This window comes from Rhincodon typus, chromosome 2 (assembly GCF_021869965.1).
Source record: "Rhincodon typus isolate 14 chromosome 2, sRhiTyp1.1, whole genome shotgun sequence".
NCBI lineage: Eukaryota > Metazoa > Chordata > Chondrichthyes > Orectolobiformes > Rhincodontidae > Rhincodon > Rhincodon typus.
Window position 1 is genome coordinate 78920187 of NC_063333.1, and position 25000 is coordinate 78945186.

The window sequence follows — 25000 nt, forward strand, 5'->3', positions numbered from 1 at the left end:
GAACTGGGCAATCGTTCTGGATTTTCGAAGTTCAAACTGAAATCAAGTCTTGCCTGACTTCCCACTTGGTCAGTGATCGTATTAGAGTTTAATTCTGCTTACAGAGCAGTGCTGTCTAACTTTCGTTTATTTGGCTAACTTTTCTCGAGTTGCAAGCAACTTGGCATTACCCATGTAAAACAAAGATTAGGTAATTTCTTTTTCATCTGAGGTGCATGAGTTGTTTGAACCCTCCTCCTGAAAAGGTGGTGCAAGCAGAGTCCTTGATTTTTGTTTTGCAGAGAAGTTTTCATTGAGCGAAGCGTTGTAAAGTTATCAGGACTAGGTGAGAATGTGGATTTGAAGTTGCAGTCAGATCAGGCATGATCTTACTTGATGCGAAGCAGGCTAATGGCCTACATTACAGTCCCTACCTGAAATGTCGACTTTCCTGCTCCTCTGATGCTGCCTGATGTGCTGTATTCCTCCAGCATTACGCTGTATTGTTTCTAATTCATAGGTTTGTATGGATTTTGCAGTGAAAATTACTGTGAAACTACCAGCATTCATCCTATTACACTACTGAGACTACATGTGGAAGTCCCAGTGTGAATGCAGATTTTGTGTGTAACTCTACGTTTATCCAGTGACAGAAGTGTTAACACTAGAAATAGGAGCTGGAGTAGGTTATTCAGTTCTTCAAATCTGCTGTGCAATTCGACTAGCTGATTTCTACCTCAGTGCCGTTTTCTAGATTATCCCCATACCCCTTTGTGTCTTTAATATCTAGAAATGTATCGGTCTCTGGATTGAATATACTCAATGATTGACCTTCCACAGACCTTTAGGGTAGAGAATTCCAAAGATTTACCAGTCTCCAAATGAGGAAATCCCTCCTTTCAGCCCTGAATGGCCTGCCACTTAATCTGACACTGATCCTGAGGCTTGCATGCAGCCCTCCCCATCCAGTGGAAATGATGTTCCTGTATCTACCCTGTCAAACGCTGGAAGAATTTCATGTGCTTCATCGAAAGCAAATCTCATTCTTCTAAACTCTAAAGAATATAGGCATAGTCTCTTCGTTGGACAATTCTTCCAACCCAGGAATAAGTCTGGTGGATCTTCATTATACTCTGTCTAAGGTAAGTATAATCTCTAATATTCTCCCAAGCTGCACCAATGAGAAATCAATTGCATTGATGAAAACTTTGACTCTTGCACTGTTAGTCTTGCTGTAAAAGTGCTTGAATCAGTTTCAGATTTTTGAGTAAGGTGTAACTGAGGTTTTAAAGGCATACAGACTTGAAAATTGCTGTAAAAAGACATTTTTTTGAAGCTTCCCATCTTGCATTCATCAGGACAGTTGCAGTAATAATACGTTCCCCAATGTAAAGGGGAACAACATTTTATCCCATGTAAGAAGGAAATGCTGATTGATTTGCACCTGTACTCTGATTGACAAAGGCAAGCTATAGTGAATGCACAAATTAAATGATGACTGAATGTTGACTACCCAGTTTTGTTTAAATTTACACCAGGCAGGTTTACTGGGCAAAACGTCTTCTTTGAGGAATGAACTGAAGAATGGCTGCCATCTCTTAAGTTGAAACAGACATGATGCATGAACGTGTTCTTTCTGTCTGCAAAGACCAAGGCCCTGTGAATTAATATGTGTGGTATGTGCCATACTGTGAACCCAACTGATTGTCTTAAATTGGTAGTCAGCATGACGCTCAGGGTTACATACTTAGCAAATATGGTCCAATGGCAAAATCATATCTATTATTGGATCATCTAGGACCAACATGGGTGTTGGGTGTGGTTGGGACCACGACTGTTGTGAACAACAAACAGTGTCCTGTTTCATGTAATCTGCCAGTCTTTGGGAAATGAAGTCTACATACCTAGCATTGCATCGGCACTTAGGTTTGTGCACCTCATTACTGATTTGTGTGATAAGCAGAATATCTAATTGTTAGGTATTTTGTCCTATGTGTAAAATCTTGAGTGTGATTTGCTGCTTAACTGCTTGCTAGCATCATGATGTTGCACATGAAGCTATCCCCTTGCACGAGATTTTAAACTGATGTTGGGAAGGGGGAGAAATCTTGCTACAGATGTTGTTAGAACTTTGTGGATGAATTTCTTTGGTGGGCAACAGTGATTGACCATTGCATAATCCAAACTGAGGATTTAAGAATCGTGTAAATGCTATTGCTGACTTGAATAACACAAGCCATTGTTGGTTAAATTCTGTGCTGTTTAATTCAGGTTGGCATGATTTTGGAATGGCACTGGGAAATTAGTAAATCCAGTACACCTGCTTAATCAATTTACCATAGAGAGTCATCCATGAAAATAATTAATGTGGTTGAGTTAGTCATGGATTTACATGTGTCCTTTACAGTTTACTCAGTGTAAACATTTGCTGTTAGTTAATAACAGCAAGGATTTGGCATGTATTGTGTGGTCATCTGTCTCCTTGGTGAGTTAGAAATCTGATAACATAACTATTATAACATCTGTAACATAACATCTATTAACAAGAGTAAGAAAAGGTTTAGACCAGGAAATAGTTCACATCTGCATGATTAGACTTGCTTCTTTGTAAAATTAATAATACCTTTCTTTACATATATTCTCTGTTAAATAATGCTCAGCTTTAAACGTATTAATTGATCACACTCTATTGATCAGTCACTGTTCAGATACTTAACAAAGGATTTACATCAGACCCTAATTTAAGCTTTGCACTTGCTATAGATTTCTGTGATGTGATGTGAATCAGGTGCAAAGGCCCAAATTAGCATGTAGAGTTGCACTGCCTCTCAGTCAGTTTTGTTTCGTTAACAAAGTGCTGGAGAAAATCAGCAGGTCTGGCAACATCTGTGGAGAGAGAAGTACAGTCAACATTTTGGAATACGTACGATATGACTCTGAACACTCTTACGTTCACTTGGGGTGGTGGTGGTGTAGTGGAAATGTCACTGGACAAAAAGTCCAGAACCCTTGGTTGAGGGGGGGGCATGGGTTCAAATCCCATCATGGCAGATGATGAAATTTCAATCCCACAAAAAGCTGGCCCAATGATGACCATGTAACCACTGTTTTCTTTTTTGGTTAAAAACCCATCTGGTTCAGTAATGTCTTTTAGGGAAGGAAATCTACTGTCTTTACCTGCTCTGGCCTACATGTGATTCCAGACCAATAGCAAAATGGTTGATTTAACTGCCCTCTGAGAAAATGAGGTTGGGCAATAAATGTTGTCCTAGTCAATGATGCCCATATCCCATGAACAAATAAGTGTTTTGGCTCTGATTGTGGTACAGTGTTATAAGTTAATGTTACAACTGCTGTGTGATTACACATTTAAACATATGATCAAGTAATTCACATAGAACTTCTGTATAACCCAGGAAACTTGACTAATTTAAATCTTTTGTTAGTTATCTTGTACGTAAGCATCTTTATCTCACAGTATAAATTGTTGTTCCCTTTTGAAATTTGGCATTCTTGTGGTTCTGTCCTGGTAACGGTAAATCAAAAACCTGCTGTGGTTCATTTCTTTTCAGGAATACTAAGGTTCTCTTCCCTCTCCTGAACCCTTGCTATCTTATGAGCAAGACCTTTGGCGACAGGTTGTGAGCTTAAGGATGAGAGTGGGTCAAGTGGTAGGAAGCATTGAGCAGAGGATGCTGAAGAGGGATGTTGTCAAGCAAGCGGTTTGGTTTTGATGAAGAGGGACATGCCTAATAATAGTGTTAAATCAAAAATATAGGAACAGGAGGTGATCATTTGGTTTGTCAAGCCTACTCTGCTGTTCAGATTGATCATGTCTGATCATAAACTTAGAGAGACTAAGAACTGCCAATGCTGGAGTCAGAGATAACGCAGTGTGTAGCTGGAGAAGCGCAGCAGGCCAGGCAGCATCAGAGGAGCAGGAAAGTTGACGTTTCGGGTTGGAACCCTTCTTCAGAAAATCATAAACTTGATGCCTTTTACCCATCCCACTCCCATATGACTGGTAATCACAAATTTATCATTTTCTACCTTACACATGTTCAAAGATTGAACTTCCACTAACATTCCAAAGTTACATAACCCTCTCAGTAAAAACATTTCCCCTTGTGTTGGACCTAGGTGGATCCCCCTTATTTTTAAATTGTCCTCTCTGGTTCTAGACTCCCTCACCTGGAGAACATATTATCTATTCCTTGAAGTGTTTTGTAAACTTCAATGACATTACCTCATACTCTTTGAAATACCCAGTTTGCTCAATCTCTCCACAAGACGTTTCTGCCATCCTGGGGAAAAAATCTGGTGAGCCTTTGCTGCACTCTTTCTGTGGTAATAATATTTTTCCTGTAAAAAGGAAACAAAACCTGCATATAGTTCTCAAGGTGCAGACTAACGAAGTTCCTGTACAATTGAAGCAAGACTTCACTACTCCTATACTCAAATCTGCTTCCATAAATGCTAACTTTCCATGGAATGGATGGAAGGTTGGCTTCCATGATGATCTGAGCCATGCATAGCACCTTCTATAGTTTCTTATGATCCTGGGCAAAGCAGCTGCCATACCAGGCTGTTATGCACCCAGACAGTAAGCTTTCAATAGTGCATCTGTAGAAGTTGGTGAGGGTCCTTATGGGATTGCCAAATTTCCTGAGCTGCCTGAGGAAGAAGAGGCATTGTTGTGTCTCCTTGACCATCGCGTCTATGTGGGAAGTCCAGGACAGGTTGTCGGTTATAGTCGTTCCGAGCTTGACGCTCTCCACCCTCTCAATCTCAGTTCTGTTGATGTAGATGGGGGCATGTTCTTTTTTGAAGTCAATGATCAGTTCGATAGTTTTGCTTTCTAGTCTTGCCTAGTATTGTACCCTCTGTAACCCTTTTAAAAGTCTACTTTTCTAAAACATCTGTAGCTGACAATGCTTTCAAATGGGATAGGATTTTGAACTAGACCTGTGTAAAGCAGTTCCATGATTGAGGATCAGTTTGAAATATTTTAATTTTGTGATAATATAGCCAAGTATGTTCCTAAATCACCACATCTGTACATCGTTCCTTCTAGTTCAATTTTTTTATCTACTGTGACCCTTTTTTAAATTCATTCAGAGGATGTGGGCATTGCTGGCTATTGCACATCTCTAATTGCTCATGGAGCTGTTAAGAGCCAACCACATTGAGAGTCTAGAGTTATGTGTGGGCCAGACTGGGTAAGGACAGCAGTGTCCTTCCCGAAAGGATGTTAGTAAATCAGATAGGATTTTATAATAATCGATCGTTAAATGGTCGTTATTTAACTATTACAGATTTTTATTAAATTTAATTCCACCATCTACCATGATCTGGGTCTCCAGGTTAATAGTCTAGCGATAACAACACTGGGCCATCACCTCATCTGATGTACTGATTACCCATTTTGGATATCCACATCATAAATCTTCACAGGAACAGTACCATTAACTGTTTTGTAAAGCCACAGACATCAGAATTAAAGTATGCATGCTTTTATGATCTGGCATTTAGTAATTGCAATTGACTGGCATTTTCCCAGTTTTCAACTCTTAAGTAATTATTTTATTGTTTCTACGCATGTATTTGTTAAAGGAAGTAGTCAGAATATACTTCACTGTGAAAATCAGTTGCAGACTGCTTTCCAGATGTTGTTAATGGTGATATCTGTAATTGAGTTGACAGACTCCTACAGTGTAACCTTTTGCTGTGAGGAATGCCATGGAAGATCAGCCAGAAAGAAAATAGCATTACAGCATTTAATGGGAATATGATCCTGTGCCAAATAGGTTAAGATTAATCTTCTTCTGATTTTTAAATTTGACTTTTAATGAAGTAACTATGAAATAAAAATTGACTTCAGTTTTGTTTCTGTATTTAGTTTGTGTCAGGAAAGTTGTGATTACACACAATTATTCTACTTCATGCACAATTTTGGTGAAAATTATTTGCTTGCCTTTAATGCAACTGTCTGTAATCAGTAACCGATCACCTTGCATTTTTGAAACACTCAACAGGTTTAGCAGTATCTGTGGGGAGGAGAGGGTATGTTTATCAGGCTGAAAATGCTATCCCTACCACCTTCACTGCACAGATATTGCCTGATCTACCAAGGTTCTGTTTTTATTTCAGATTTCCAGTATCAATGGTATTTTGCTTTTTGATTGCAGGTTTGGTAAACCTTCTCGGTCGTAACGTTTGCAAGTGTCAGGGTTGAGAAAGTAGTATAAATAGTTAACTATAAAAGTTCCCCTGTTAATGGCTTTACCTGAATAGAGATTATAAATGTCCCAACATTTGGGATGACATGAAAGGATTCCTTCAGTAACAATACTTTACATCTTTTTAATCTTGGTTTCAGTGTGCATGATTGGCATTTAGATTTTATTTGGCAGTGGAAAACATTATCAACATAATCAGAAAAAGGACTTCTCAAATTCTGAAATAGTACTGGAACCAAACTGTTTGCATCAGAAATGTTCCAAGTAGGTTGGTTGCTGTTAGTTTGGAAATAATCAGACAGAATGATATCTATTATCATATAATGAAAAACTCAAAAGATGTCAGCATCTTAAATGATCTCTGTTTAACCTTGCTGGCAAAGGTTATTTAGAATCTCTTAGAAAGGTGGAACACATTGTCAAGTGTTTCGCAAGAACACTTCTTAGAAATGCAGTGCTATTCCTAAAACATTGCATTCAGCTACCGTTGTGACTCAAGACCCCAAAGTAGTTTCAGACCTTTTACTCCTTCACCCCAACCACAATCCAAACTTGTCTTTTTCTCTAACTGATTTTTTGATTATTTGATGGCATGTAGTTGTCATTGGCAAGGCCAGATTTATTGCCTTCTTAAATGCTCTTGAACTGGATGACCTACTAGGCCATTCAAGAGAGAGTTAAAAATAATCTGTATTGCAGTGAGTCTGAAATCACTGTAGCCACGCCAGGTAATTGTGGCCACTTTCATTCCTGAAAGGACTCTAATGAATCACGTGAATTTTGCAACAATCAATGATATTTGCCACCATCACCATTACTGAGAGTCGCTCTAGATCCATGACATATTAATGGAATTCCAGTTCCACCAGCTGTAGTGGTGGGGTTCAAATCCTTGTTCCAAGAACATTAAACTGGAACTCTGGATTAGTAGTCCACTGACAAGATCACAATCCCACCATTTCCTTTTCTTTAATGGGAAGTAAATCCTTCCTGTATGCAGACTTTGCACATTTTGAAAATAAATGGGCAAGCAAAGGATCCAAGATTTATCAACCATTTAAAATATATACTAAAAAAACAGAATAACATGTAATGCACAACAACAACAAAAAATGCTATGGGCAATGTCAGACATGTTTGACTTAGAGCAGGCAGGGCTGTGGAAAACCCTCTTGTTGATTGCATATGATTCAGCCACCGGAACAATCTTTATCTAATCACATTGTGTAATATCAGCTTCTAAATAGGAAGCAAATCTGCTTCTGCAAATAAAAAGAAACGTGAAATTAATTATTTTATATGAATGACATTGAGAATAACACACCTGTGGAGTTTAAAAGGTACTAATGTAATTTGCAGTATGTTCTAATGAGATATTTGCCACTGATGTGAAAGCAACGGCTGCAGCATTCGACAAGATCAAACATATTTTTGAAAGTAAAACTTCTTAAATGGTTTTCCCAGAAATAAAACACAAGTTGATTAATTAAAATATTTTCTTTGATCTTTTCCCTTAGCAAATCTGCTGTATAACATAGAGCACTGAAGAATAATGAAATGGAATTCAATAAAATGTCTCCTCTTGACTTTCCTGTATGCGGTGGAATCCTACTAATGAGACATTGCTAACAAACTGTTGTAAGTTGATCTTGAATTCTTTACTGCAATCACATATAGAAATGCACAGTAATTTCACTGTTTTGCACTGTACAAAGCAGCAAACTATGAATTTTCCTCAAGAATGATGGAAGCTATTTAGTCTGTTGCACCTGTCCCATCTCTTTTAAATAGATTTAGTTCCCATCCCCTACATTTTTCCTTTATCCCAATAAAGATTTTCTTTTCAAATACTTATCCAATTCCTTGTTAAATTTATTATTGAAACTGCTTCCAACAGTTTTTCAGTTAGTGCTTTTCATATCATAACTTGCTGCATTAAAAAAGGTTTTCTCATGTTGCCTCTGATTTTTTTTTTAATTGCCTCAAATCTGTGCCTTCCTGTTAGCAACACTTCTACCTGAAACAGATTATTTTTATTTTATTAAAGCCCTTCCTATTTTTCTTAATTTCCTCTGTATGAAGAAGTATGACCTCAGTTTCTGTAAACACTATAATTGAACTCTTTCTTTCCTGGTACCATTTTAGTAAGGCCTTTTGATATCCTTAATCAAGTGTGAAACCCTGAAGACCATGGACCATAGAAATTTGGCATCTGCCATTCAGTAGGCTCATGGGAGATCTGACAACCCTCCGTTACTTTCCTGTGTTTTCCCCGGTAGCCCTTGATTTTCCTATTGATCAAAAATCTCAGCCTTAAGTATTGCAATGGACTCTGCACCCACAGCTGTCTGTGGCAATGAGTTCCAGAGACACTGAAAACACTGAAATTTCTTGTCATCTCCGTCTCAAAGTGGCATCCCTTTGTTGGGAGATTATGCTTTGCCATCAGAGGAGCACCCTGTCATCATTTACCCTGCCAAGCCCCTTAAAAATCCCATACGTTTCAATGAGATCACCTCTCATTCTTCTAAACTCCATCAAGTAGAATGCAAACTCATGTAACCTTTGCTAATAAGACAATCCCTCCATACCTGGGATTTTTCTAGTGAATCTTCTCAGAACTGCATCCAATTAAATAGTATCTCCCTTTATTTAAAGGGACAAAAACTGCTCACAGTACTCCGGATGTGGTCTCACCAGCACCTTGTACAGTTGAATTGAACCATCCCTACTTTTGATACTCCAATCCCCTTGAAATAGGAACCAACATTCCATTAGCCTTCCTGATGACCTGCCTTATCTGTGTGCTAACTTTGTGTTTCAGATGCTCACAAGTCCCTTTGTGTTGCAGCTTTTTGCAGTTTTTCTCCGATTTAAATAATTTTATTCTCCCTTCCAAAATGAACAACTTCACATTTCCCACATTGTATTCGATTTGCCAACTTTTTGCCCACTTAAACTATCAATATCTCTGTGTAAACTGTTTGTATCCCTCCCACAGATTGTCTTTACACCTATATTTGTGTCCTCTGCAAACTTGACTGCAGTACATTCACTTCCTTCTTCCAAGTCATTAAAATATATTGTAAACAGTTACGGTCCTGGCACTGATCCCTGTGGAGATATGTGTATCAATTTGTTACAAGTTACAAATTACAAACCTGAAAAAGATCCCTTTATCATCATTTGCTGTTTCCTGCCCATTAGCCTTTTCTCTATCCACATCAATATATTACTTCCAACACTGTGGGCTTTTATGACTTAACCTTTTGTCAGGTACCTTTGTTGAATGCCTTCTGGAAATCCAAATACAACACATCCAATGCTTTCCTCTCTGATTCCCACTATCCCATCTGGTTGGGACTTCCTCGAAAAATTCTAATAAACTAGTCAGACAGGATTTCTCTTTCATGAAGCCATGCAGACTCTGTTTGATCAAATCGATTTTCCAAAAGTGTTGCTTTTCTTGTTAATCATCCATTCCAATTTTTTCAATAATAGACGTTAGGCAAATCAGCCTAAATTTTCCTGCTTTTTGCCTCCCTTTTTGAATGAAGCTGTCACCCTTAGCAGTTTACTACTCCTTCATTTTGTACTTCCTCACTTTTGTACTCATTATTCGCTTTCTAAAGTTAAGGATGTTTCCTTCCTTGGCCTGCCCCACCAAAGATTTATGTGTGCACACCAGTAGGTCTTGGTCCCTTTTTGTTTTGTTTTGGTCTCTAGCCTAAGGAAGGATACTCCTTGAAACAAAGTTCACGACATTGATTACTCGTGTGAAAGAACTAACTCGTGAAGGTAAATTGTGTAGAATAATCTTTTTTTTTAAAAAAAGAGTTTAGATGAGCAGTGATCGCATTGAAACATAAAATTTCTAGTGACCCTGACATGTAGATGCTAACAGTTGTTTTCCCTGGTTGGAGACTCTAAGCCTAGAGGGCAATATTAAGATAAACTTTTGTCCAATTAAGGTTGAGATGAACAATTTGTTTTCTAGATGGGTGATGAATCTTTGTAACTTTCTATTATAGAAGGTGATGGTTGCCAGACAATAAGTACATTCAAAACTGGGATTGATAGACTTTTAGTCACCAAGGGAACATCTTATGGGACAGAAAAGTGGAGTTGACACTGATACTGTCAACTTTTTTTGTCTAATTTTTTGCTTGTTTTTAATTTCGACTTCTCATTGGCTGTGGAGCAATAAAAAGAATTTATGGATTTTTGTTTTGCCGATCAATTTTCAGTTTAAAGAAAAGGCTGGCTCACTTTGTATCCTAAAAATGCATTTCTTTCTACATTTTACAGGACAGAAGGTGAACGTCAGATGAAAGGGATTTAAAGGGATAAACTGTTTGAATACTCACGTAAAGGATTCTAAAGATTAAGAATCTCAGAATGTGACTGGTTTTTCCACAAAAAGAGGCTGTGGTTGGACAATCATGTTTGGAAGTCTGTTCAGAAGAAATCCATCTCAGAAGCTAAGTGTTTTGCTGTTGATTTTTGGGTTTATCTGGGGCTTGGTACTACTCCGATATACATTCCAGCATCCAAAACACCAAAGCAGCATAGAACTGCGTGAACAGATTCTGGAACTCAGTAAAAGATACGTCCGGGCTCTCGCAGAGGAAAATCAGAATGCAGTGGATGGTCCTCATGGTGCTTCAATGGCAGGATATGGTAAGAGCTGAAAAGCATATATTCTGGTTGTGTGTGTTCCCTTTGGTGAGAAGAATCATGCTGAAAATGTCTGTCACGTTTTAATTGTGTTAGCCAAGTGTTAGGATACTGAAGCTTAATTAGAGGAACGTATACTGTTTTGATATGCAACAGTTATAACGCAACCTGATATCACTACTGGACAAATCAGATCGCAGAATGAAGTCTAGCTTGATAGGTCATATTTTGTTACTTTATTTTCAATTAACATTACTGTCTTTCACTGAAACACAAACATGCAAGGCTGCAGATTGTTTTAACAAGAAGTGGATAAGTTGGTGAAGGAGGCATATGGCATGCTTGCCTTCGGTGGTTGAGAATTAGGTTTAAATTGGCAAGTCATGTTGCAGCTGTTTAAGATTTTTTAGTTAAGCCCATTTTGGAGGAATATGTGCAGTTGTGGAGGCTTTGGAGAAAGTGCAAGAGAGGATGTTGCTTGGATTGGAGTGTTTTTTTTTTTTGTTCGTTTATTCATTCACGGGATGAGGGCATCGCTGGCTAGGCCAGCATTTATTGCCCATCTCTAATTGTCCAGAGGGCAGTTATGAATCAACCACATTGCTGTGGGTCTGCGGTCACACATAAGACAGACCAGGTAATGATGGCAGTTTACTTCCCTAAAGGACATTAGTGAACCAGATGGGTTTTTCCAACAATTGGCCGTGGATTCATGGTCATCATTAGACCCTAAATTCCAGATATTTATTGAATTCAAATTCCACCATTTTTCGTGGTGGGATTTGAACTCTGGTCCCTAGAACATCACTGGGGTCTCTGGATTAACAGTCCAGTGATAATACCACCGGGCCATTGCCTCCTCGTAATTTAGCTATAGGGTTAGGCTGGACAAACGTGGATTGCTTTTGCTGGAGCATTAGAGGCCGAAGGGCAACTTGATAAAAGTATATAAAATTGAGAGATGTGGATAGGGTGGATAGTCAGACTCTTTCTTTTTTTTTTTTAAAAACCCAGGGTGAGAATGTGAAATACTAGGGAACATAGGTTTAAGGTTAGAAGGAAAAATTGAAAGGAGAAGAGCGAGGCTACTGATGTGGGATGTGATAATCTAGTAGTATTATCGCTAAACTATTAATCCAGACTTGGTTTTGACCCTGGGACCCAGTTTCTATTCTTGTCATGTGAGATGGTGGAAATTTGTATTCAATAAATATCTGGAATTAGGAATTTGATGATGACCATGAAACAAATGTCGATTGTCTTATCTGGTTTGGTATACATGTGACACCGGATCACAGCAATGTGGTTGACATTTAACTGGCTTCTGGGCAATTAGGGATGGGTAATAAATGCTAGCCTGGCCATGTATGCCCACATCTCTTGAACAAATTTAATTTTTTTTTATACAGGGGATAATAGGTGTGCAGAACGCACTGCAAAGGGAGATGATGGAAGCAGATACAAAAGCAACGTTTATGACACATGAACAGGCAGAGAATAGAGGGATACTGACCACGTGCTGGTACATGGGATTAGTTAGGATGGCATCATGGTCAGTGCAGACATGGTGGGCTGAAGGGCCAATTTCAGTCCTGTACTGTTCTATTTTTCCATGTTTATTGTGATTTTAAAAAAAAAACATAACAGAGCTATCTAGAAGTAACACAATTGAAAAGATGTCAAATACCCGGTGAACAAAATCCCATCCAGTCCTTGACACAGGGGAGTTGATGACTTAGTATGATAACACTGTGCTATCAATCCAGAGCTCCACATAATGTTCTGGAGACCTGGGCTTGAATCCAGCATCACAAATGGTTGACATTGAATTCGATAAGAATCTGGAATTCAGAATGTAATGATGACAATGACAACATTGTCAATTGTTGGAAAAATCCACCTGTTCCAAATCCTCAAAAAATAGATTTTGTTATTCATATTTTGAACTATGAAATGCAAATAAATAGATGTGGAGCACTGACTCCTTCTCACTTCAGTTGATGCAGGATGACCATATTAACTTAAGTCTTTATCCAATTCCCTTTTGAATGTGTTTCCACCACAGATTTGGGTAGTCCATTCTAAATCATAATTACCTAGTTTATCCCCTAACAATTTTGCTAATTAACTTTCGTTTACGTGCTTTGTTTATAAGCCCTTCTTCCATTAGAAGTTAGAAAAACAGAAATTGCTGGAATAGCTCAGCAGGTCTGGCAGCATCTGTGGAAAGAAATCAGTGTTCATGTTTCAGGTCAGGTGATGCTTCCTCAGAACAAATGGGGGTTAAATTGGCCACAAAGAGTTGTTGTATGTTCAGCATGCCCTTTGAAACATTACCTCTGACTTCTCTCCACAGATGCTGACAGACCTGCTGAGCTTTTCTAGCAATTTCTGGTTTTGTTTCTGATTTACAGCATCTGCAATTTTTTCAGGTTTTTATTTTGCATTAGAAGTTGTTCTGAGAAGAACTCAGTTTACAAGTAATTTATTTTTAAATTGGTAATCAGCCATGTACCAAAACAAGAAGCAATCTATGGAGCAGATAAGTGGAGAGAAGACGGACAGGTCAAGGAGGCGGGGATGAAGCCAGTAAAGGTGAGTGTAGGTAGGGAGTTGGGGTGGGTGGGAGGGAGGGAAGACGGACAGGTCAAAGAAGCAGGGATGAGGCTAGTAAAGGTGAGGTGAGTGTAGGTAGGAAGTGGGGGTGGGGGTTGGTCAGTGAGGTGGGAGGAGCGGATAGGTGTGAGAACAGACGGACAGGTCAAGGAGGTGGGGATGAGAAGGGGGTGCTGGTCTTGGGATGAGGTCGGGGGTGGGGAGATTTTGAAGCTTATAAAGTCCTCATTGAGACATCTCAGAAATGTATTTGTTCTATTCAAAACTAAGCCACCCAAATGCGCACCCAGTGATCACTTGATATTGTGTGTACACTGTTCCTGCCGGTGAGCTCGAGCATGTTGCTTTCAAATGGGTATAGGTGTCCGCAGGAGTTTAATCAGCTAGCCATGAAAATGGACTGGCACTTTAGTGGAGTGCTGAGGGAATGGTGCATAGTCAAATGACATGTTTCTTTTGTGGCATGTTGAATTGAAATCCTGTCTGCCATGCAAGTGCATGTAAAAGGTGATATGGCACTGTATAAAGATGATTAAAGGGGATCCTTCCAGTATCTTAGATAATACTTATCCCTTCTTGCCCTACTACTAGATTATATGGTCATCTATCTCACTGCTCTTTGTGGTACTTCGCTGTAAATGAAATAGTTTCTGCATTTCATGCATTGCACCAACAAAAACATTAAAAAATAATTGTGGCTAGTTCGCCTAGTGCATGGGCTCAGTATTATGTAGCATGTAGCTCATCATCTGTTACTGAGTCTTCCAATGCCAAGTTGCACTGCAGTAAATTCTTGAATTCTTTTTGCCTGCTAAGCCCATTACCACCGTTGCCTAAAACTCCAAGGTCAACTAATGCATGGCAACATCATCACCTCTAACTTCCCTTCCAAGTTTTTCACTGTCTCATCTTGGCTATATGTTACCTTCATCTTTGCTTCATGAATTATCAAATGTGATTGCTCAGCTAATGTATTCTGGCTCTCTCTAATAGCCTGCAAGGTTTACCACCATAAAGATTGATCAAAATCTTGCCTCACCTTTGCCCCTCTATGCAGTAGTGCTCTCCAGGTGAATACTGTTAGGTAGACCAAGAGAATATGTGAAAGTGAGGACCCTGCTCAATGTGCTTCCACTCCTCACAACACTCAGGCTGCGTCATGACCCAGTGGTCAGTTCTGCCTCTGCAACGGTTAAGTGGAGGAATCTTCGCAAGCCCTCATAGCCTTCCAAATCCAAAAGATGTCATTTAACAGCTCCCAGTTTACACCATCTTTACTGTTTTTTGCTTATTTTGCTGCTGCCTGGTTGATGATGCTGATGCAAAGCCTCAAGCAGAGCAGTATCTATCTGTAATAGAAATACTTTAATTATAAACTGTTTTGTATTTGGGGCAGGGAGAGGTCAATTGGATGTCCTGGTGCAGCTTAACAAAATTGTACCTTTTGAGGGAATTCCAGACAGACAGGTGCACCTGTACTGGTGTCATAGCTCGACCGCATTCAGCCTGTTCATGTGTCACTTCAGCCTCTTCTGAGGAGTTAATGCACTCCAGTCCTTGCTTCAAGTCCAAAACTGGTGACTGCACGATGTTGTGCAGAGAACAGTAAATTCTCAAGATTGTTTAGTTCATATTAAAGGACATCTCCAAATCTGTCCAGGGACCGGAAAACAACATCACCTTGATCGCTTGCTCGAATTCATATCCTGTTGTCACATGCCCATGTTAATAGCATTCTTGAACCTTGTTGTTTAACCTCCTCACTGACATTATCAGTCATGCATTAAGTGGGTCACCTCTATTCTGAAGTGCATTATCCACAGCAAAGCTTCTGCACTTTACACATACGTTCTTTGTGGCAGATGATGCTAAAAAAGTGACATCATGCCTCTGTCTTCAGCACAGGGGATTCTGCTGTAACATGTGTTCTGGCAACGCGAATTGGCTATAACACAACTTACGAATAGGGGAACGCTATTTCTACAATGCAAACCTGTTGGCTATAACGCGATTCCATCAGTGCGCGTCGACATCACATGATCATTTTGTGGGCTTTGAGCATGCGCAATGGGTTAGAGCTGAAAGAGTCTCCATGCCAGCATCACACAATCATCCCACTTTCTGAGAGTTTACAGTACTCCATTTTTTATGCAAATTCTGCCATCTTACCCGCAAAATGCAAGGACAAAGTGACAAGAATGTTAGCAAGAAGCGTCCTGGTGATAAAATTGCGGGTGCTGAATGCAAAAGAAAGGCTTTACCACTGGAAGAGGACCTAGATGTTATAAAGCGTTTTGAGCAGAATGAGAGAACATGTGATATAGTTCGCGTAACAGTAAAGGAGTCTACCTTATGCAGCATTAGAGACAATGCAGAAAAGATAAAATCAAGCTGTATTGCTGGAACAAATCTGAGGTCACGGACAAAAGCACTTTAGATTTAGATTTTTTTGGTGATCTGCCCCTAACCCTGCTTTTCTCATAGGCGCTTTTATTTCTATAGCGCGATGTTGCACAGGAATGCAACTATTGCATTATAGCAGAAACCCCTATATACTGAATTTAAGACCTTAGAGCCATGAATGCTCTTAGTTTTCTCCTTTTTCTCATCTGACTCCACACAGCCATCCCACTCGTCCCAGACTCCACCTGCTGCCTTACAATTATGTAGTAGACTCATATAAAGTAATTATCGTGTGAAGCTTCCAAAGTTGCCATCTTAACAGGAACGGTGAGTCCAATAATGTGATCCAGCATCACTGATATCATAATTAGGATTTGTCAAATGAACAATTATAACTTCAGCATTTTATCACTCGCCATGACAAATTGGCAAAATTAAATTCCTTTGTCATATGCGTTGACTTGACTAAGGTGCTACTAAAAGTTAGTTGAATTGTACGTCTATGGACGTTAGTATAAATTTAATACCCATTCCTCTCAATTTGTTGTCTCTGATAAGGTAGGAATTTTTTTAAAGGCATGTATTTTCAAGGTAAATCCCTTTTGGGGAGTATTTTATGTGCAGTCATGTGCAGTTTCTGTTTTCAGTTCTTGTATTCTGGTCAAAGGGAAATGTGTCAGATGAAAATTGATTGATATGAAACATTTAATATTCTTTTCTTCCTTAGCTGATCTGAAAAAAACAATTGCTGTCCTGCTTGATGACATATTACAGCGCCTGGGAAAGCTGGAAAACAGGGTGGACGACATGCTTACAAACGGCTTGACAAATAGTACCAACAATACCAACACCAATCCTGTGTCAGCAGCTTCCAATAAACAAATGAATGTTCAAGGTAGTATTAGATAGCAAGTCTGCAAAGGGGGTAAGAAAATGGCTTTGCATTTTTTTTGGTTTCCCTTTCTGCTTTGGTAACCATCAAATCTTACAGACCTTTTTTGGAGGGTTTCATTGGCATTTCTGTCCAGTTGAAGTACAGTAAGTATCTGGTGTTCTGTACAATCTCATTGAATTTTGAGATCAGTATATTGTGTTAAAGCTAATTTTGCAAAAAAAATTCAACCTCATGTCATACCGGAACAGGTTGCATGTGAATGCAAATCCTTGGGGATCTGTCTCCTGGTTCAGTGCTATTTTAGTTGGCTGGGTTTTAAAAATGTTATGCTTGTAGTCAAAGGAGATCTGTTGTATGAAATAAAAATGACCTAGCCAAACAATAATATCCCACCAATATGTATTTAAAGTTGTCACATCTTTACTGATGTTAAACTGTAATGACTTTATTTTAAACTGTTTTAAGTGCACTGAATTTGCATGTTAACACAAAACAGTCATGCTGAATAATTGGTCAGTAATGATATGTTTTTGTATGCTACCAGTATATATCCTAGGATCACTTTTTCAAATATAATAATAAGAATACATCATCCCCATTCTCCATTCATTTCACCTAGCCCGAAGTTGTACTTGCACTGATACCTTCAAAGCTGAAGAGATTTTTGAAATGACTGACAGTGAATGTACTGTACAGATTAAAGCTATTGCAGACATTTTGCAATATGCTGTTTAGAAAGAAAGGGAACCTGATTATTTACACACTCATTAAGACATAGATGGGCAATTAATTTTTTTCAATGTTCTGCAAATTTTTGTGTATTGGACTAGTACCACTACCTTAACTTTCTGTACCTGCTAGGCACCTGTTTTTATTTAGATATAAAAAGGTCATCTGCTTGCTTTATTTAATTTGAATTATTTTTTATTGTCGGGGTTTATTACATTGTCTGCTTGTAAAGTTTCTAATTGGTATGCAGAATTACCTTGTACTCAATATATTTCAGGTCGTGAGCTTATTGATGGAAACAGACTTAATTGTGCCCTGTTCCCCAGTGTAATTAAAACTGCAGTACTTTATAGTAAAACATGTCATTCGAGAATAAGGTATCCATCTTTAAAAGTACAGCGAAATCTCCAGGCCAGTTGACCTTTGTGTTATGTATACAGTAATAATGGGAGGAAGCCTGTAGGTGTTCACATTAGAGCTGCAGGTAACATTCATAAAACATTAATTGGGAAAATTCACACGTACTTTGCCTATATATTCAACTCCTAATAAAATATAAATACATTTTTAGTGTAATGAATTTATCAGAAGCTGTGCATTACCATAAAACAAACTGCACAAATAGTCTGACATCTAATGTTTCCTACTCAGTGCTGCAGATTTAAGTATGTATGCTTTTTGTAACTGTGTGCTTTTTGATCTGTTCATCTGCTGAGCAATAAACATCTATTTTTGGGGCTTGGGGTTTACATTTGCTTTGTTACTTTATGCTTCATTTAACTGTTCCTTTTATTTGTGCTGTCAAATGTGTTTTGCAAAGCAAGGAAAAAAACTGAACAAAACTAATTGGACAGCATTTAGTAGATGCTCAGTTTTTTTAATGGTGTTGAACATACTAATTATCTCAATAATTGGCTGCAGCAGTGGGCTGTCATTGTATCCCTTTGTGTTCAAGTCTTGGGCTTAAAGTCTTTCTTCACAGTGATAGGCAAGTGTCTTACGTTAAGAGAGTTTGAATCATGTCAACCTGGCTTTTAATGAACCTAAGCAAGTAACATAAAATTCACCGTATTACTCAGGGAAACATCAGGAACCTTACTGTTTAAAAAAAAAAATCAATGTTCGTTGTGTCATAGGGAATGCACTTCTAGGATAAGACATCATAATGAGAATGTAGAGGTGACTTATTTTGCAACTCACCTGAGAATAGTTCGTGTTGACTTTCAGTTGACAGAAATCCCATTCTCTAGCGCTGTTACATTTGATTTAGACCACAACAGATTTCAGCAAGACCGTTTTTAAATCACAGTCCTTTACTGGCTTACTTGCAGTATTGTGTTTTCAAAGAAGTTTGCAGATAAGTCAGTGGTTGGAATGTTGGAGTTAAAATATTAGTTATTAACACTAATCACATTGAAATTTCTCTTAGAGGTAGTTATGATATTTGTCCAGATAATGTTGTTAGGCTAGGATTTGCCTTCATTTTCGTAACTTTTGCCCAGCGTGTGACCACTTTTAAAACACTATTGCTATCTTAAAATTAAATGCAGTATTGAGAAGGAAATTTAATTTGAATTAAAGCAATCTGAAGAGTGAGAAATGAATCCGTCCAAAGGATTTCCTTTCTGGGTATTAATTCAGATCTAAGGTTGATAGCTTTGTCCTGGAAGTGTATTCTATTTCTCCTCATTGTATTTTCCTAAGTTAATTTAATTGGTATTTTGCAACTAAAGAGTTACTAATATAATATACCAAGTGGTTGAATATGAAGTAAATGATGGAAAACACCACATTTTAAATTAATCTTTTCAGTATTATAATACTAGTACACTATTAGGCAATTATATCTTATTTTTTTCAAGATATTTAAATAAATAGATGGAGGATGAACACCTAGAGAGAGAAAATTGGCAAGTAAGTAGGACTCGCTGAGTTGCTCTTGTAGAGAACTGGCACTGATGTTGCAGGCCAAATGACGACCTATTGTACTGTAACATAAAAACGTCTGCTTACTTTGTTACTGATACCATAACATGCATAGTAAGTCACTTAGTGTTCAGTTTATGGTAAAAATTGTAAGTGCATTATATTAATTATCTTGGCAGCACGAGCCTGAAACTTCTAAAAAAAATTCCAACATTCCAACCTGTCCTAAATTTGATTTGATAAATGTTTTACACCAGAATTGCATTTCCTTTCAGTTCCATACATAAGTGAGTTCGAACTTAAATTATATACAACTTTTGCGTTAACTCCTCCTTGAGGTATGGGTGTGACTAACAAGGCCAACATTTATTGCATATCACTGAGAATGTGGTGGTGGTGTGTCTTCTTGAACTACTGCAGTCTGTATAGTGAAAATAATTTTATTGTTGCTGCAATTCTTTTACTGGCTGCCATATTTTCATTAATAGAGAAACCTATGCTCAATTTGTGCAATATTTGTTGCTTTGCACTTATAACAGAATTTTTTGTAATTTTTGTGCCACTGTTGGGTTAACCAGTTTTTCTTGCAACTTGCACAGGAGTAATATCATCTCTGACTGTTTAATAATCTATTTCAATAATAAAATCGAGATACATGAACTATTTTTGAGAATTTAAAAATACTGGAAATAATTGTATTTCACCGGAGTCTTTTTTTAAACTGTATAGCAAAATAATGTGCTACTGCAAAGCTTAATCATTATTATGTGACATTGTTTCTGGAGCTTTGTGGTTGGAAGTACTTTTAATAAAGTTCATTTAAAAGGCTTACGGCACTATTTTTCACTTTCCTGGTCTGTCTGGTTCTTTTATGTATTGCTTTTCTTTGGGAGTCATTGCTATTTAATGCATATTTCCTGGCTTCTTTCCTTCAGCTTACGCTGTTTTCTGCCAGAAGGTCTGAATTCAAAATCTGCTTTTGGGAGCCTCTGAGATGAAATTCCACAGTATACATTAGATACTGAGTGCAAAATGCCCCAAAGCTATTTAGCACTTCGTTCGAAAGAGATTGTTCTCAGTTTTCTGTTAGAGCTATTAATTTTGATCTTTTCATTAGTTTAAAATTGCAGTGAAATGTTTGAAACAGAGGCACGCAATAGGTTACAAGAGGAGTGCCTGCGTTAGTGGAATAAGATTGGAGTATTAAAGGGCTGATATGGACAGGATGGGCCAAATAATTTTTCTAACCTACTATTGTTTACAAAGAGACAGACTTTTTGAAACAACACAATTTAGATGCAACTGAAGGGAAAGGTAATTCCTGGCAGATTACAGCATATTTTCTGTCTATAATAAAACACATTTTTATAGGAAGGGAGGGGAAAAATCTGTTTATATTTTTATTAAAGTTAGCATAATTGTTGATGGTACTGAAATAGGCTAATTTGCCTTAAGAAAATCATACAAAACAACTTTCTATGGTGTATTTTAGAAATACTGTTATGGTATTAAGAGATTGCCTACATGTAGGCATTGTAACTGGACCGGTTGACATACATATTATTTCTTTGCTGAGGTGTGGTCATCCTTACCATTCTAGTTTCGGAATGAATTTCACAAACTAACTTTTGAAATGAAATATAAGTATGTACTACTCCGCACATGACTGAATATTCAATTTCATATTCTGATATACAATTGAAATGTGCCTTTTCTTTCTACAAAACAAAACTTTATCTAATTATTTGACACCTTGAGGACCAACCTTGGAGTTAGCAGTTAGGTTTTCATCCTCCTACAGCTAGTAAAAATTGAAAGATTCATCAAGTGGTAAAACACCATTGATGAACAGCAAGCCATTAAACATTTACAACTTAAAGAACAACATCTCTTCCTTTGTTGGTCAAAACTCAGTTAAATTCTAGAAAAAATACTCAAGACCTTGGCCTACATTTTTGCTTCCAAGTTGGGATAATTTGCATGTCCACAAAGTGCCCCAAAATTTCTTTTGGAGGTGGGGTGGGGAGTGGTGGACAGGTTTTGAAAGTCATAGCTGCCGATCAGCAAAGAGTTTAAGGGCTGCCGGGTGTGAGGCAGCCTGAGCAAAAGGCCGACTTTGGTGCTCCAGACTTTGTTGCAGCACTAAGGAGAAGGGTAAATTGAGCCTCACTCCTCACTACTTCCACCCACTCCCCATGCTCTATACATGTCAATCCCTATGTTACCACTTGCCCCTCATAATCTCTGTGCCAACCTATGCCTGGTATCCAGTTCCTCCTATGTATGTCACAAGGATGTCCTGCAACCTTTTATAGCTAACCCACAGCCCTCCACTCACTCGGGCATGATTCTTCATGTCCTCACTGCCAACCTATGCTCCTCGACCCACTCACTTGTCCCTTGAAACACATGATTAACTCATACCCCTGTACGTAATTCAGATAATTGCTTCCTGCCTTATAATTTGTTATTAACTTAACCAAACTTCATATCATTACAGAACTTTCAACTTTGTGTGGTTTAACATCAATAGATGGTTTTCCACATTGTGAAGAGAAAATTAAGGTGAGGAAATAAACCTTAAGATCAATTTTTTAAAATGTAAACTTAACCATTTCTTTATTTGTTCCTTAAATATTTATTGTGTTTGTTGTCAGTTTCTTTTGAGGTGGTATTAGCATGCAGGCTTTTGATAATTCAAAAAGAAAAGACTTGCATGAATGTAGTTCCTTTCAAGGTTGAGTAAGCTGCCAGTAGTCACAACCCAGGTGAAGGTCTTATGAATAGTCATATGGGCAAAAATACTGCACAGCATCAAGTGTCTTTGCAGTCATTATTTTGGAACGATTAAAAAATGGTTGAGTATATGTACTAAAAAGCAAAACTGAATTTTGAATGCTTTTATCTGGTTTGATTTATGCCACCTGATCACCAACCTCTCTCGAACGGCTGCAGCCAGGGAGCGGGTTGCCCATCTTGTCAACCATTGTTTAGTGGCCTTGAAGAACCTGAAGAATGATGAGAAAATAAGTGTACATCTCAAATATACCTTGTTTTTTTAAAAAATTGGTTGCCTGTACAATTACATGCCATTCATAGAGAAACTGATTTTGCTACTGCAACCATTCTGCTCAAGCAGACATATAAAAAACCAATCACTAGTTGCTAAAGGTGCTGCCGATGACTGACTATTTTAAGTATGCTTTTAAAGATGGAATAAATACAGCGTGGTGTGGTGGTTTTGGGGACCGAAGCCTCTACAATACCAAGTTTGATCAACCTACTCAAATTAATGTCTGTTGAGCTTTTTACAAATGCAGATTAGGTGATCAATGAGGCTGCAGCAAAAGTCAGACAGGACTGAACTAATAATCATAAGTCATGGTCCAATGCAACCATCAGTGCTATGGCTTAAAAGTAGGTTAAATAGAGATCTTTGCTTTTCTTCAATTTTTTAATTGTTTATTCTTGAAATATGAATACTTTTAGCACCCCTAGTTGCTCTTGAGAATATGGGGTGAGCTTTCTTGGACTGCTGCAGTTTGTGAAGTGAAAATATGCTTAATTGTGCTGTTAAAGATAAGGAAGCCCAGAATCTTAATCCAGTCATTATGTAGGAACATTTCAGGCCAGGGTGGTGATTGATTTGGAGGGGAAGTTGAAGGTGGTGTTTCCATGCCACTACTGCCCTTTACCTTCCAGGTGGTTGATGACTGGTTTTGGAGCTGTTGCCAAATAAACTTTTGAGTTATTATGGTACATCTTCTGGTATGGTACACAATAATGCCACTATGCAACAGTGGTGGATGGAATGCCAGTCAAATGGGCTGCTTTGTCCTAAATGGCGTCTTACTCCTTAACGGCTGTAGAGCTGTACTTATTGAACTATGTGCAAAGTGTCTCATCCTACTCCTGACTGTGTCTAATAGGTGTTGAATAGGCTTTGGGAGGTCCTAGAATTTCTGACCTTTTGATCTTCTCTTGTCGCTATGTAACTGATCCTGTTATGTTTAGATCAATGGTTGCCTTTGGAATCTTAATGATGATATCTTGTTGGGAGTGCTATTGAATGCCATAAGAAGGTGGTTAGCTGTATTGGTAATACAGATGATGGTTATTTCCTGGCATTTGTGTGGCATGAAAGCTCACCTGCCCCTTATCAGCCCAAGCCTGGATGTTCCAGGTCTTTGTGCTTGCATGTATGAACAGCTTCATTATTCAAGAATTTGTAGGTGGAATTTGAACATTGCAATAATCAGTCAATATCCACACTTCTGCAATCATAATGAAGCTGCTCAAGATTGTTGGGTCTGGGGCACTGCTCTGAGGAACTTTGCAGCCATATCCTAAGACTTGTAACAGTCACATTCAATGTCATTAGTGGAAAATTTTGCCTAATCCCAATTGACTAACATTTTGTTTGAAATCCTTAGTTCTACAGCCAGTTCAGTGTTGCTTTAGTATCAAAGGAGGTCACTCTCCTCGTCTCTTTATTTTCACTCTCTTCGAAGTCAGGAACACGTCATCAAATCAAGAGGTGTGGTGAAGAAATAAAGGTTGCTGATGCTGGGTTGGCATATGCAAGAAAACTGGCTGCATGCTTTATTAAGATATTGCTGAGGGGAAACGTCTGGATTGGGAATAGAAAAGGGTCAAAGATGGAACTTGGAGGCATGGCAGATATGCTGATTAGAATAAGTAGGAAGTAACCTTGTAAGTGCAGTGCCACATATATAAGACACAGATGATGCAGCAGGATAGTATCGTCAAGTTAGTAACAGAAAGTAAATACAGAAATCAATGTAAGGCAATGATGGAATGACCCACAGAAGAAAACCCACACAATGGTGATTTGACCAGTTTGGTCGTCATGATGGGGTCTAAATTGAAGGATTCAAACAAGGAATGATGCACATGGATTTGTTAGTAACAAATTTATTAGTAAGTAAGCAGGAGTAATTGCTGACTATAAAAGCAGATTCAAATGCACCCTTTTTAAGGGCCATCTAAAAGGTGGAAGATGAAGTGGCAAAATCTGAGTGACATAATTCAAAGCAGCAAAGGCAAAAATGCTGAATGAAAACCAAGTTTTAAGATGAATTTATATAAGCAGTTACAACTTCTTTTTATACTTTGATCTTTTTTTTTTCTAGTGATGCCTAATGATAGGATTCTTTTCATATTAGCAAACCCGAATGTAATGAATTTTCTTGATACTGAACGCTTGCAATTATAATTTTCTTCTTGCTTTATTTTTGCTGAAGTGGATGCAAGAGATGTGGAAATCTGAACCTTGCTATGCAAACTATGGTGTCAATGGAACAGTGTGTTCATTTATTGTGTATCTCAGCGAGGTATGTTACTTTAAGTTCTTGGAAAAAAAAAAGTTGTCTAACATTTTGGGGTTACATGCCATGCATGCACAAATTTATGCCTTACTTATGAGCACTCCTGCAACATCCAATTTTCAATAACTAATAGTCAGTCTGTCATTTAATGTAATTTCATCGTAGTTTTCTCATGCATTCTACTTTGG

The 25000-nt window shown here is 38.1% G+C and overlaps 1 protein-coding gene across 1 annotated transcript; it reads left to right on the forward strand.

Annotated features, from left to right (window-relative positions):
- Positions 1 to 10: 10 nt before the first annotated feature.
- On the forward strand, positions 11 to 20306 carry ccdc126 (coiled-coil domain containing 126). Its single transcript, XM_048606506.1, has 4 exons — positions 11 to 1655; positions 7736 to 7856; positions 10527 to 10898; positions 16642 to 20306. The coding sequence occupies exons 3-4, from the start codon at positions 10661 to 10663 to the stop codon at positions 16821 to 16823; spliced, it is 420 nt and encodes a 139-aa protein (XP_048462463.1). The 5' UTR covers positions 11 to 1655; positions 7736 to 7856; positions 10527 to 10660; the 3' UTR covers positions 16824 to 20306.
- Positions 20307 to 25000: the final 4694 nt, after the last annotated feature.

Excerpts from the sequence above, each read along its gene's own strand:
- ccdc126 (XM_048606506.1), top strand. The coding sequence starts at position 10,661 with ATGTTTGGAAGTCTGTTCAGAAGAAATCCATCTCAGAAGCTAAGTGTT. Across the intron at positions 10,899-16,641 it reads TGCTTCAATGGCAGGATATG|CTGATCTGAAAAAAACAATT; the intron begins GTAAGAGCTGAA and ends TTTCTTCCTTAG.